The sequence below is a fragment of the Squalius cephalus genome, assembly GCF_949319135.1.
Source record: "Squalius cephalus genome assembly, chromosome: 2".
Taxonomy (NCBI): domain Eukaryota; kingdom Metazoa; phylum Chordata; class Actinopteri; order Cypriniformes; family Leuciscidae; genus Squalius; species Squalius cephalus.
This window is the reverse complement of record NC_137123.1, coordinates 47,594,172-47,610,014: the sequence shown is the minus strand read 5'-3', so window position 1 is coordinate 47,610,014 and position 15,843 is coordinate 47,594,172. Positions and strand designations below refer to the sequence as shown.

At 37.7% G+C, this 15,843-nt stretch overlaps 1 protein-coding gene across 4 annotated transcripts in view; it reads right to left on the bottom strand.

Moving 5' to 3' along the window:
• The window catches only part of lrba (LPS-responsive vesicle trafficking, beach and anchor containing), a 257,432-nt gene that overhangs the window by 8,196 nt on the left and 233,393 nt on the right, over nt 1–15,843 (bottom strand). For 2 of the 4 annotated variants that reach the window (XM_079850095.1, XM_079850096.1), the window contains exons 48-54: nt 15,074–15,163; nt 11,138–11,315; nt 9,601–9,666; nt 7,433–7,588; nt 5,539–5,706; nt 2,658–2,759; nt 1,667–1,863 (exon numbers count right to left, since the gene is read on the bottom strand). In XM_079850095.1, coding sequence (XP_079706221.1) covers nt 1,667–1,863; nt 2,658–2,759; nt 5,539–5,706; nt 7,433–7,588; nt 9,601–9,666; nt 11,138–11,315; nt 15,074–15,163 — 957 coding nt within the window. Of the gene's footprint in view, nt 1–1,666; nt 1,864–2,657; nt 2,760–5,538; nt 5,707–7,432; nt 7,589–9,600; nt 9,667–11,137; nt 11,331–15,073; nt 15,164–15,843 lie in introns of all 4 variants that reach the window. The other 2 variants (XM_079850093.1, XM_079850094.1) reach the window with 1 other exon arrangement.

The window sequence follows — 15,843 nt, the reverse complement described above, 5'->3', positions numbered from 1 at the left end:
CCACTCTCCTGTTTGTGCGAATATGAATGGAAGTCAAAGGAGTTCAGCGTGACAGTGTGTCTTTATTTCACACAAACATTCAAAATTATCCCATTTCATAATCTCTTATGCGGTAAAACATTTCAAAATTATTTATCAGTCTGATTTTAGATCAATTGTACCAAAATGCATGTTGGCTTTGAACATGGACAATAATTAAATTGTCTAGTAAATCTACACTACTGTTCAAAAGGTTTTTTTTCCCCCAAAGTTTTTTAAAGTCTTTTATGCTCACTAAGGCTGCATTTATTTGATCAAACAGACAAAAATATATTAAGAAATATTACTTCAATTTAAAATAACTGGTTTCTATTTTAATATAAATGCATTCTATTCTATTTTCTATTCTATTTTAATAATACAAATGCAATTTATTCCTGTAATGGCAAAGCCAATTTTTCAGTCTTCAGTGTCACACGATCCTTCAGATTTGGAGCTCAAGAAACATTTCTTATAACACTTCTTAACATTATTAATGTTGAAAACAGCGTCTTAATATTGTGGAAACAATGATAGCTTTTTTCAGGGTTCTTTGACGAACAGAAAGTTCAAAAGAACAGCATTTATTTGAAATAGAAATTTGAAACATTACAAATGTATTTACTGTCACTTCTGATCAACTGAATGTGTACTTGCTGAATAAAAGCAGTCATTTCTTTAAAAAGCCCAAACCTTTGAACAGTAGTGTACAATGATCACTGCAAATTTATCTTTAAAATATTAGTACACACATGTACAAAATAAATCCAGGATCATGATTCTATAAGATGACAGACTAATCCTCCATTATGTCATATTGGTTGAATAATAAAGAAGTGTGTTAAAGAGCAGAGCCACCCTTCTTCTCCGTCACTGCAGACTCTGTTTATTGAAAACAAATGGAACCTGGACACAATGAGGAAACTAATCAAGCTCGGAGCAGCAGAGAGCAGAGGAGCACGTAACAGAGCCGGCCTGTTAAATGGGATGCAGGTGTGGGTATGTGTGTGCAGGACAGAGAGAGAGAGAGAGAGAGAGAGAGAGAGAGAGAGAGAGAGAGAGAGAGAGAGAGAGAGAGAGAGAGAGAGAGAGAGAGAGAGAGAGAGAGAGAGAGAGAGAGAGAGAGAGAGAGAGAGAGAGAGAGAGAGAGAGAGGGGGGGGGGGGGGGGGGGAAGTGGAGACACAGAGGTCTGTGAATTTTCCCAGGCCCCGAGGAAAGAGAAAGTGATGGAGCGGGAATGAGAGCTGGCCGATTTTAGAAGCTCTGCCCGCCAATGACAAATGTGTCCTTTAATGCAGGAGGCCTCGCCATTGGCCTTTCCTCTCTCTTGCTCACTCTCATACACACATGCAAGTTGAGTGGCATTTCGTAGCCCTGCAGATCAAAGGACAGATTCGGACCCTTAGGGTTCAGAAGCCAAGAGAAAGAGAGATGGAGAGAGGAAAGAGCGAGGCCTATAGGCAGATCATGCCAGCGTTTAATCACATCCCCAGACAGCTGACATGATAAAACACAGAGGCTGAGAACAGAAATGGAAAGAGAGAAAGAAAGTGGAGGGACAAATGGACATGCGAGAGCTGCCCAACTTGTTGGCCTTGCTTCCTATTACGCATAATTGTACAGAGTGGAGTTTATGCTCATGTTTACCTTGATGTTGTCTTCCACCTCCATATGTCCCAGTAGTTTCCCGTTGATGCTGAACACACAGAAGTGGCCCTTGTCATAATAAATGACACAGTGACCCTCAGTGGAGGACATAACCAAACGTGGCCGCACACAGCCGTCTGGACCCTCCAGAGTCCTCAACAGGTCACCGTTCATAGAGTGGACAAGACATGGACCCTCTGTTGTCACACACATACAGAAACATGAGGGTCAAATTAGATACAATTACAGTGTGTTGCTGCACCAAATTGTATATGTTATTTGGGACCTAAAAAGGTCTGTTGATTTTAACATTTTTAATATTTCTTCATCCCCTGACACATTTGTTATTTATATCTGGGAAGCCATGTTTAGGATAGATATCTCAAGAATTATGATTGATAGCCTCATAGGAATGATACACATAGACAGTCATGTTCCTGTCAAGTACAAATGGTTAAGCGCTTACTCAGGGCACAGATATTTTCATAATTGGCCCCAAAAGTTGGAAGGAAGAAAAAAATCTAGAGATTGTGGTACAAGGGCCTTAATTACACTCAGAAAAACACTAAAGATAAATACTTATAAATTTGTTTTGAATTAACATCTTTAAGCGTCTTTAAATAACATTGTCAATTTTGTAATTCTCTGTCATGATCAAAATGTGAGACATTAACTTTTTATTCAAGTATGGTATTATATTAAGCTAATTTTGAGGAACTCGTTTGAAAATGTTGAGTATGTAGGACAATTTTGTAAAGTGGCACTGAAGTAGATTTATATGTGCACTGCTCCCATGCAAAAGACAACTTTGACCAAAATCAATCATAGTAAAATAACTAAAAGCAAAATTAACTAATACATACATAAGATGAATTAACTATTTAAAATCAATACAATTTAAAATTGTATCGCAATAAAAAAAATGAAAATGAATTACCAAATTAATTCTATAAGCAGCACTGTATCTGCTCAGTGTTTGCGTTTGCTTTACCTCTGCAGCCACTGATGACTAGTCCCAGCTCTGCACACACACTCGCACACGTCACCTCACAATCATGACCGGTCAGGATCGCCCGAGGAGTCACAAACTCTGCTGGAGAGACATACACAGAGTTGATCAAAAATAGTTCATACAATCGCAAAAAGGGAGCACAAATAATAATTACAATCAGAAAACTGTACACTATATTAAAGAACATACAGTAATAACTTCACTTAGTAACACGACCATCAATTTCAATGTTTAAATTAGGTTTTTATTTGTTGTCTACCCTGTGATAATGTAATTAGAGTGTGTAATTACTGCAATCAGACACTTATACTGTACCAGTGTGTGCACACTCTTGCTCTCTTCTGCCATCCACGTGTCCTATTTCAATCAGTCTAATGAGCTCTGCTGGATTTAAGTGTGCTCTTTCTGTCTCTATCACTCACACAAACACCTGCCTTTCAATGTGGTTCATGGTAATGTCAAAAATAACAGTTAATGAAGTAATGAATTGTCAATTTTTACCTGGACACAAAGAAGTCGAACATTTAATTTATTTAACTCAGTCTCTCTCTCACACATACACACACACACACACACACACACACACACACACACACACACACACACACACACACACACACACACACACACACACACACACACACACACACACACACACACACACAGACACAGTGTAGATGTATAGGTTTCATTAGGTGGCAAACTTCCTAAATGTCTCAGCTTTGAGTTATACCCTACAACTCTGGGGATTAAAGCCTGATGTCGGATTGTGCCCTGAAAAGATCAATAAAACTGATATATTGGTGTATCGTTTAACCTCCCCGTCATCGGCCACCATTTGGTTCGCATTAGGACAACATCTGATTACAATCTAATACCTATATACTGTATACTATTTATCTGTACTGCAAATATGCACTAGAGAGTATCATTTACTCATAGAAAGAAAGAGAGAAAATGAATACATAAACAGAAGACAATTCTAGAATGTTTTTTTTTTTTTTTTTGCAGTAATATTTGCAAATGAAACCGCATCAGATTGGATTAGTTATAAAAAAATCAGGCTTCATGACAGTGCTATGCATGATTTGGTCATTAGATGGCAGTGTGGTCAACAGAATCAATTCAACAATTCTTCACAGTACACTGCTTGGGAAAGCCTGGGTATGGATATAAACAACTCTGTGTTTGAAATCATACTGTAACTTCATTCCTGTCTGAAACGAAGAACTGTGTCAGAATGAAAGAAATGAACAAATAGCAAAAATAAAATGTCATTATTGCTGACCAGCAATTGCTATTTAGCTCTAAAAATCCACTGCAGAATCTACAGCACCGTTACAAAAGAAAATATATTTTACAGGAGTTGTGGGATTGCAGCATTGTCTTTGCTGGCTGCTCACAAAAGCAGACATACAGACTTGTGAACAAATGACTCTTATGAGTTGATTCTTTTAATGAATTGCTCACAAACATTCACTCATGGTGGCTGATTGGTTTGAATCATTCTAACAAATCACTGACTGAATTAACGTGACTCACTTACAGAACCACAAATCATGTTTGACTCAAAAAGTAACAAGAACTGGTGAACTCCATATTATTACTGATGGGTTGTTCATTTGATTAAAATGTAATATTTAAATTTTAAAAAAGAAGTCATTAAACAAAATAATTAGTAAAAAAAATTAAATATGTTACCAAAATCATAATAATAAATAGTAGTTTGGACCAATTATGGAAGTTTGAACAAATTCCTGAATTTTTCTTTTTTTTCTTCTTTTTTTCAAGCTTTTGAACTTTCATTCCTTCACCCACATAATAACATTTCTGGAAAATATGTCCTGCACCATTCTACATGTGATATCCAGAGATTCAGTTTGATTTCACTTTAGATGAAAGTCTGACTCGTAGGCTCTTTAATGTCACTGAAGGCAACCATCTACTACAGTCGTACTTATCTTTAGATGCTCATTACCTAAATCAAAATTAGTCATAAATCCTGCCCCATTTGTAAGAGAGCACTAAACAGCATGTAGAGCATCCAAAAACTCCAAATTAGCAAAGGGGAAGTGTGTGTTTTTGCGAGAGTGTGCGCGTAGAGGGCTTTGATCAGCACCGCAGCCATATGGCTAGTGTGCGCAGGGGAAGCCCGTGGCATTTTTCACTTTTATTGAGTGTTCTCTCGCTCTCTCAGATAGATGGGACTGAACTCTCCTGAGCCGGAGACCTCCGAGTCACATTTACTGTCTCCCTCTGTGGCCCTCTGGCCTCCACTTTCACTCACTCACACACACACACACACACACACACACACACAGGCAGGCCGATTCCATTTATGGTGTGATACTAGCCTGAAACTCAATCTTCTGAGCAGAGACCTGCTGTGGTCAGATGAAACTAGTTGTAGCTTCTGAGAGTGAGCCGTAAATCATTACACTGGCCTTGACAGAGACACACTGGAATGTGTGTGTATGAACAATGAGCTTTTAACACTGTTGCGTTGCATTGATATCATCACCTGCATGAAAGCTTTTCCTATGAGTGTTTGCTAAGCTCTGGTTGGGGATTTGGGTTCTGAACGTTACCCTGATCTTGACCTCTCTATGTGAGGAACATGAGGAACTCTAGAGACTCTTTTGAAATTATTTGCTCAGACATATTATGGAGCCTTCATTAAAAGAACCGTTCCTCCAAAAATGAAAATGACATGTGGAACGCAAAAGGAAGTTATCTAGCTGGATTGTCCAATTTGCTTGTTTCTAGACAATAAAACTGACACGAATGGTCAGTAAATTTTGACATAATTTTCATTTTTGAATCACACACATCTGTACGTGACTAAACATTTAAAACTTACTCCCAGGGTTCTCTCCAATGCTGCTGTGCTTGCCGTTCCAGTACCAGAGCAGTAGTGTGGCGTCTCTGGAGCCGGAGAGAACGTAACAGTCTCCACCAATGTAGGACTCTGAGCGAGCCAGACAGGTCACCACATCAAGATGCCCAAACACAATCTGTGTCAGTTTACCTGTAAACACACAACACAGCAAGGTAAACCACTTATTGCATGTGTGTGGTGTTGGCTATGTACAAAGCACTATATATATATATATAAAAATTATTAGAACGGTAAGATTTTTTTATGTTTTAAAATTAGTCTCTTCTGCTCACCAAGGCTTCATTTATTTGATCCAAAATACAGCAAAAACAGTAATATTGTGATACATGTTAAATATTTTTACAATTTAAAATAATTGTTTTTCTATTTGAATATATTTTAAAATGCAAATTATTTCTGTGTTGGTAAAGCTGAATTTTCAGCATCGTCTTACGTATCGCATGTGTCGTATGCGTTTCCTTCAGAAATCATCCTAATATTATGATTTGATGCTCAAGAAACATTTATTATTATTATCATCAATGTTGAAAACAGTCGTGTACAATCTTTTATCAGGATTATTTGATAAATAGAAAGTTCAAAAGAACAGCATTTATCTGAAATAGAAATAATAATAATTTTATTCATTCATTAAAATGCATTTAATTGATCAAAAGTGACAGTATAGACATTAATTATGTTGCAAAAGCCTTCTATTTCAGATAAATGCTGTTTTTTTTTTTTTTTTTTTTTACATAAAAACACTAATTTAAAATGCATCCTTCCCAGAATACAGAATATACCACCATCTGAAGAGGTCAAATTTAAATTAGAGAACCACCCTTTCTCTTAATATGGTGAAAGACTCTCAGCATTTCTTTCGGTTAGATTGATCTTTAATAAATAAAAAAACAAGAAGAGGCTGATAAATGGAGGTGGACAGGAAGCTGAATGCAAGGCAGAGGAAGTGTCACATTTGATCCAATTCAGTCTGAGATATCAATGTCTAAGGAGCTGATGATTATATACAACCAGAGTTTTCTTTTAAAACATTAAAAAAATCTTACCGTTCTAATAATTTTGGCCACCACTGTATATATATATGTATGTATATATATATATATATATATATATGTATATATATATATATATATGTATATATATATATATATATATATATATATATATATATATATATATATATATATAAATATATATATGTATGTATATATATATATATATAAAATGACTTTGATCCTGGAGAATTTGTGTTCGTTTAGTTTGATCTTCATGAGGCCAGCAGTTTCCAGTGCAGGACTCCCTGCAGGGTGCGAGTGAATGACTCTACTGAGATGTTGCTGTCTGCTGAGCCGTTTACATACGCCAGATGAGCTCACACACTCCCCAGTTCTTACTGCACTTTAAATATTTGCTTTTGGAGCTGTATGTGCATGCTAACATCTGTGTGAATGCATAAGACAAACAAACATCAAGCATTTGAGGGACAAGGTGTGCATTTCTGTCTGTCTGTCTATCTATCTATCTATCTATCTATCTATCTATCTATCTATCTATCTATCTATCTATCTATAAACCCATTTACTGTATGTGTTTGTGTGTGTAGAGCATGTGAGTGTGGTGCGATTCTATTGAAATTCAAGTTCCGCTTGTGTAACTTGCGTTCTGAGCCTCATCTTCCCGCGAGACGGAGTCATGGTCCATCCGTGAGATGAGAAAGCTATCTGAGCCCCGGGGCAATGGAGTTGTAATGCAGTCTGCAGGCTCATTTGTGACTTTTGACCCTTTTCTTTTGTGTACTGCAGGGGAGGCAGTGTCTCCATAGACAACCGAGGTGGTGGGGGGTCGTCACGGTTACCTGTATCAGTGGAGTAGACGCGGAAGCTCTTGTCCCAGAATCCACACAGCAGGATGAAGCGGTTGTCAGCTGTGATGACGAAACACTGAGCGTTTACCTGGATGCTCTGATCTAACAGATCTGAGATCTGCCTTCTGTGAGTGCCCACATTATTGGCTGTAAAAAGATAAAGAGTCACTGGTTAAAGAGTCACTTTGTTATAAAAGTACTAACATAACTTTGCTAGTTAGAGAATTACAGGGTAAGAAAGAGAGAAATAAAAACTTAGTAAAAGAAAGAGATTAACAAGGAAGTAAAGACAGCCACAGAATTGTGGAGACATTAACAGAGGGAGTCATATGGTGACCCTAAAGGTCTATTTCAATGTCTGGTAAGTGAATTTCTGACAACCTCTTCAGAGATTATAAAGATGTAAAACCATTTGCATGAGAAAATATGACATTTATTGTTAACTGTGCGTGACCGAATGTAATTTGTGAATGAGTACATAAAACAGCAGAAAATACCTGTCACATTTTCCTCTGCCAAACGTTTGAAAAACAGACCCTTTTTGCAAAAGAAAGACTAAAATAATCATAAAGAAAATATGTGACCAAAACGCTGTAAATTACATGTGTTTTCTTAAACACATAAGGACAGAGACAGTGAGAGAGAGAGAGAGATGGAAGAGGCCAGACTACACAGAGTCAGGTGTGTGAGGCCCATACACACTCGTGACACACACCAGCACGGCGTCTGTGCTGGAGCGAGCGGACAGATTATCAACAGCACAGTCATGCAGAATTTACTGTGTTTAAATGTGTGAGCTGTGTGGAATGCAGTCCATCTAAATACATACATGACGATGGGAGAAGGAGTGAAAGAAAATGAGCTATGAAAGAGGTCTCTCCCCACACAGAGAGACAGGAGGGAGAAGGGAGGGTGATTTGTTGTCTTTGATAAATCTTTTAAAAGTAAAAAAAAAAAGAAAAAAGTAAACATCCTGCTTTAGTAGAACATTTCCTACTATAGCTGTGCTAATTTCATATATCTTGTATCACTTTGATATAATGGAAACTTAAATCAATATTTATTTATTTGGTATGTAAAAATGCAAACAAGACCCTAAAGCCATGAACCAACACATAGTGGAAAACATTACCAGAAGAGTAAAAGCTGTTAAAGCAGCAATGATAAATTCCTATTTTGGCCAATTTTGGCCATTAAATGCTTAAATGAAATTAAACGTTTTGGTGTCCACATACTTTACCTATGTATTGTATTGTTTTGTATTATACTGTATTATATATTCCTTACACACATATTTATAGTATATGTAATATTATAATATAGCTCTTATACATTTATAAAATTATTTATACTTATTTACATTTATTTTACACAATATTTACTCAAAATATCTGTAAACAAAAATTGTGCATTAGCACTATTGACTATTTAGCATCTGTTGACTATTTGTAAAAAAGAATTCTGGAAGCGGCCCAAGTGGACACATTATCAGATTCAGATCATTTCAAAACACTTTAATAATGGACGGTTAATTGCTCTGGTTGAAATTGAAACACAGTTGTTTCATATGAATTTCAAAGAATTCAAAGGCTTAACTTCAGATTTAAAACCAACAGAGGTGGAGGTGTAGAGAAAGGTACAGATGAGTGGAATGAGGACACACACCATGAAGTGACAAACAGATAAATTAGGCAAGACATATGTTACTGTATGATAATAAGAGCAGCAGGAGAGCATAGATATAAGATGAATAGGAGCAGGGAGAGAACCTTCAGAGAGGCTTCAGCCATATGTTATCACACATCTTCCCTCTCTCATCCCTCTCTCCTCTTTTTCTCCCTCATCAACAGGTCGGAGAGATGAGAGGAGGACATATTGTCCTGACAGCGTGTGCCACGCGGCTTCAATCAGACATTATTACACCATTCATATTCATTCAGTGTGACAGGACAGAGAGACGGAGAAAGAAAGAGAGAGAGAGCTGATGATGTACAGGCTAAGCCACAGCTCATTGCTTTCCAATTTGCATGCAAATGCTGAACTGAAGCTGAATGGCGGCTGGGTGAAAAACTGCACTCATCTCCTCTCAAGGGCTGGGCCCTCGCAACTCACAACAGCCTATCACAAATCATTTTACTGACGATTGACAAGCCACAGACCTATCAAAGGGTCAATCTCCACTGGTAACTGGTACTGCTGGTCCTGCACAGAAGAGCTTTGATGACCTGAGAGAAAGAGAGAGAACCGACGAAAAATAGATTTAATACTCATACCATCAGGATGGTAAATAATACACATAGTAGCTAGGACTACACCGAGTTTATTCACGTGTTTTTACATTGGGATGTGAAGTACAGAGGAAAATCTTTTTCGCATATTCAGTTTATTGATATTCATGTAAACTGTTAAAAAGGGTTTTCTGGTAGTTAATAGCATTTTTTTTGTACATAAAAACACTAATTTAAAATATATTCTTCCCAGAATACAGATCTCAAAAATCATTTAAAACCACCATCTGAAGAGGTCAAATTTAAATTAGAGAACCACCCTTTCTCTTAATATGGTGAAAGACTCTCAGCATTTATTTCGGTTAGATTGATCTTTAATAAATAAAAAAACAAGAAGAGGCTGATAAATGGAGGTGGACAGGAAGCTGAATGCAAGGCAGAGGAAGTGTCACATTTGATCCAATTCAGTCTGAGATATCAATGTCTAAGGAGCTGATGATTATATACAACCAGAGTTTAGAAGGATCAAACTACTGAAGTTTGTATTATAAGCGGCCCTATTTTAACGATCTGAAACGCAAGTATCAAACGCGAAATGCAAGTAACTTTGTGGACGGATCTCGCTGCGGGCGCTGTTGCTATTATACCGGCGGGATAAATGACTCTTGTGCCCGACGCAAATCTAAAATGGGTTGGTCTGAAGTAGCTACATTACTCATAGGTGTGGTTTGGATGTAACATGAAGTAAACCAATCAGAGCATCATCTCACATTCCCTTTAAAAGCAGGCGTGCTTGTTCCATGGCGGATTGCTATTATAACGGGGGATTTGCCAGGCGCACACCGAGAGCGGTTCACAGCCGAGAGAAGTGACATTGAATGGGGATGGGAGAAACCCACCCAAATTAGCTTCGGTTAAACAGGCGTATAATAATTTGGGTAAATGTGTAAGCTAGATTTATGTCTATTTTTTCACATCTTCATGGACACCACAATGATTTCCCTCGTGTGGAATATTTTTCCTTGTAATTATGTATGGTTTGCAAAAATGGCAACTGCTGCGTCTGTGTAGAAGCAAAGTGTATGCGCGTTGTGCATTCACTACATTATGGCCAAGTACGCGCCCTTAAAATAGCATCTGAATAACGCGCCACTGCCTTTAGACTAGGTTTTTCCTGGTCTGTGGCGGAATTGTTTTCTGGAACTGCAAAATAGCACCAGGGAACATTTGCGCCGGAACACGCCTCCTCTTTTCGCTGAACCGCCCCCGGGAGCGCAAGTTCATTCCCTAATTTACCGACATGCGTCTGTGGAGGGAAAAGTCCGCTGTGCGTATGAGATAGGGTTGCGTAACCTGGTTAACATAATAACTAACCAGTATCAGGGGTGTAAATGAAGAGACCGCGTGATTCATAGACTGATTCATTACTGATCACCAAACACCTTGCTGTCTGATTGTTCTTACTCACCGGTGAGACCATGCCACTTGTTGACGGCGAAGAGGCGGTTGGCAGTGACGGTGATGACCGCTGGGTTGGTCAGGCCTGACTGTGTGTTGGCGGCCACGTGGGTGACAGGCGAGTTGGACGGGAACTTGAGGACCATGATGACATCCTGTTGCATCTGCTCAGTGAACATCAGTGGGGTCTGCAGAAGGAGATACTGTTGAGTCCATTACCGTCATCATCAGCAGGGAGTGAGGGAGTGTAGAGGAAAAGAGAGTGATGGTGGGAGAGAGGAAGAGAGAAGAGGAAGAAAAGCAGGAAGAAAGGAAATTAGGCAGCGAAAGACAGAACGGTGTAAAAAAGCACAAAAGCTGAGATTGAGGACAGAGGTAATTAGAGTAAGGCAACACAGTATCATAACTGGATTGTTATTAGGGTTGGGAATTGAGAATCTTGGTCAGAACAGGTTTGGAAAAAAAACATTTTCATGATTCAGTTCAGGAATGTCTGTATTTGTGTGGATGGAACAAAGCAAAATGATTTGCGAAATCAGCATCAATATTATTTATTTAAAACTTTATTACTGTTTTGTTGAAATCTAAAATTATCTCATGACTTAACAGTTTAGCAGGCTTATGAGGGTTGTGTATGTAATGAGAATTATTTTCCATACATTTTTCTTACGTCATAAACTACCTTGTAACCAATAACGCCAACATGCCGGCGGGCTTTAGCATATCATTAACTATGACTGCTCTGAAGCAGGGGATTCTCAAGAAGAGCCATGTTATCCCTGTATTTTTTTCTGCTGATATGAAAAATCGTCTACTTTTAGCAATATAGCGGGTGAATTATGTATATGATGTATATTACGTATATTACGATGTTAAGATGAACTATATGCCTTTCTCCATTGACGTTCTGAGTTATCAAAAGCGTTTCTAAGGATACTGATTGTTAGAAGGCAGCTGTTTGACTCTGAGGTGGCAAATAGGAACATGGTTTGTGTAACATTAGCAACACAATATTAGCTGTTTGATAATGTAATCAAGAAAAAGGCTAATCATATTAATTACCGTTATGTGTCCAACGTTGTAAAGAGCGATACTATCGTGCAGCATTTACTTCAGTAAAGTTGACCGAGTGAGTGGATCTCTGAGCTAGTGTGAGTGAGTGGAGGCGGAGCTAATTAGCATCTTCATGGTTCTGCATATACTAAATGAAGCAAGGGTGTAGAGTTACATTCGAATCGAGCTATTTAAAGGCATACATTTTTTTTTTCACAGGAAAAAAAAAACATTTAAATGTGTCATTTTGGTGATCAAAGATGAGTTTTAAGGGATACAATTATTGACTACAGGGGGACTTTAAAGCTGGTGAAAATAGGTCAGACAGAGAGATCAAAGCAGATACACACTGTCGTTTCACAAAAAAATCAATGATAGATTTGACATTCTTGGACCTTAGAGAATTCCAAAAATGCTTCTGCCAAGCAAGTTACATTTCCCGGGTAATGAGTACAAGATAAACAGAAGGAAAACAGTTTGTAAAGACATAAAGTTGCAAAAGATCAGAGCAGATTTCAAATTAATCGGAACTTTCCTTTAGACTGCCACAATGTATTGCAACCTCCATTAGTAACATTATAATCTGCTTTATCTCACGTTCCATTCTACAACACAGCAGATGAAGAGAAGCTAAAAAGGTATATGCACATACACTGCTGTTTGATTACTTGGCAGCAAAGTCAACCAACCATCAAGTTGACTTCCTCAGTGAGGCAGGGCTGTGTTTGTAGAAGCAGGAGATAGTGTTCAGACCGGGCAGCTGCAATGTCACTCTCATTGAGCAATCTGATTGGCTGCTACTTTATGATATTTATTTACAGCACAGTTAAATCACTTTAAAGAAGGTCTATTTTGAACTAATATTTTAAATATTATAAAAAAAACTATTGTAGGAAGTATATTTATTTGCTTATAAATAATAAGCTCATATATTTTAGTATGTCTCTCACTCAATGTCACCATTAAATTGTGCCCTATTCCAGTCCAACTGTTGTCATATGTCTGTGATGTCTAATCCTGACGTGTGTGTGATTTTTAGACACAGTATGGAGACACGGGGCTAATTGGTGTGCCTGCAGTAAATTAGACAGACAGCTAGGGCCTTAAACAGTGTTCAGCCTGTGAGTGCCATTAAACAGAGGATCTACCCTCATTAACCTACTGGAGACATGGAAGAGGGAGAGAAAGAAGTGCAGGCAGAGAGTGAACGAGATAGATGAAAGGATTACCGAGAGTACATAAACAGGATCACATGAAAATTTAATGTTAATTTAAAAAAGAAGCGTCTTGTCATACCATCTCTCTTATTATCACATAATCCTGCTTTTGATGCCTGATTCCATCCAAGTGATTTTTTTCTCCATTAAATGATTTCATTAGTAATTTTAAAGAACAAAAAAATATAATAAGCCTGTGCAAAAAATACTTCTTTGTTAGAAAAACAAAAAACAAAAAAAGGTACAGTAAGCATTGGGTAAGATCATGTATATGAAGGCACAGAAGTTTATAGAAACATTTACAATTTGAGCACTTCTGACATCTGAGAATTTTACCGGGTTCCCACACCTTTTGAACAAAGAATTTCCATTGCTTGCATGATTGCATTCACAATCATAAACAAACAATTCTACCCTTTACATCAGATCTCCAGTTCAGAGTGATGTTTATTTAGCCTTTCATAGTCAGTTTTAGACTCTTATGAAGAATGTAAGCCTTAGGATTATTATGAAGTTGTGTGTTCAAAGGCATTATGTAAAGTCAGAAACCCGGTTCTGAGCCTATAACTATATCTGCATGCGGACATTTAAAGGAGAGTGTGTGAGTTTGTTTCCACACAGGCAGGCAGGGGCTGTCATCGCCACAGAAACACACAGCTAATGGGGGCTTCTAGGCCGTCACCCACAGTCTCTCAGTTTCTAGACTAAAGACCCTATCACCTCAGAGCTCTCAGCTCAACTATAGGACTTTTCCCACTTCTGGGACCCTTTCTCACGCTGGGGGCTCACTGAAAGAGGACAAGAGTGAGGAGAGGGGAAGCAAAGCACAAAACAATTAATGGGTCGATTTAAACTTGAGTCAAACTGTTTATATTTCTTCCTACCCAAACTAAAATGCATTATTTTATTTTAGATTAACATAAAAACAAAGTGGCTGGAGCTGCTAATACAGCAGCATATATAAAGAATGGGATTTGTATCAACTGAAGAGATGTTATAGGGTGATTACAATGGGCACAATCTAGTTTTATGAAATCTAGTTTTGCTTTGGCAGTTTTCCAAAATAAGTTGCTGTTTTAAACACGACTTGGTGTTTACAATGACATTATCCTGCCCTCCAGCATCAAATGTTAGTTTAGCTAGAATGTATTAGCGGCCAATGTGGAGTGTTTTTTTTTTTTACAAACCAGAAAACAAACCAGTGGTGGAAATGCATATAATGGTTCCAGATTTGACTGGGTCCTCGGTATACAAGAATGCTAGTTTCCTGCGTATAGAGCTAATGAGGAGGAAAGAGACTATGCAAATCTGTTTGTTATAGGGTTTTTAAAAACATCAGAGAGAGAGAGAGAGAGAGAGAGAGAGAGAGAGAGAGAGAGAGAGAGAGAGAGAGAGAGAGAGAGTGAGTGAGTTTTCATTGTTCCATGTAGCTTTTTTTATTTATTTTTTTAACTATTTTTAGTTTTTATTTTCATATTATCAATTTTGTCATTTTTATTATTTAAAAAAATATTTCTATATGACTTTTTATACATTTTTTTTTTTCCAGTTTTAGTTTACATTTTTTTAGACTATGTAAATGTCTGCTGCATAAACTTTTGTAGACAGGTTAACACATTTGTAATGGTCTGCATGTCAAATTAGACAGTGAGAGTGTTTTTGTGTGTGTTACTCACCACCTGCATGGCAGAGCTGCGTGGCATGTGGGGCTCAATTAGCAGCTGGCAGGGTGTCTGTCCAAAACTTCTGATTTGAGACTCCACAGCCTGAGGAAGACAGAGAGTGAGCATTATGGAGGTTTGGTGGCACTAATGAAGAGATATAGGACTATAAACGTCACCTTGAGACAGTGGCTAACTTGCCCTGGACAATATCAACTAATACAGACCCAAAGTAATGTGTGTGTGTGTGTCTGTGTGCTAGTATGTGTGTGTCTGTGTGCTAGTATGTGTGTCTGTGTGTGTGTGGGAAAAAAAGTGAAAAAAAGAAAAGTGGTGGAAATAATGATCATAATAATGGGAAAGGGCAATACAGGAGCTGGATATATGTACATTTCTCTTTGTGAGAGAGTTAAAGCAGATAAAAGTGTGTATGGAAGAAGAGAGAGAGAGAGAGACTAGAGAGGGGATCTTGACCATGAAAAGAGAGTGTGAGCACGACACTGACAAATAAAAGGCAAAAATAGTAGTTTCACATCTATCTTTTAGGGTTGCTTTGCTGTAGCTAAAAATATGTTACAGCATGTTTTAACATCATTTTAACATTACTAAATGGACACGGTGAAGAATATTTAATATTTTCAGGTATGCACCAAACAATTTATTTACCTATATTACACACACACACACACACACACACACTCACTATATATATATAGTGATGATGCAACAAATCCCTAAATTTGAGTTTATATTCTATTTAATTAATTCAATTTATTAATGGAAAT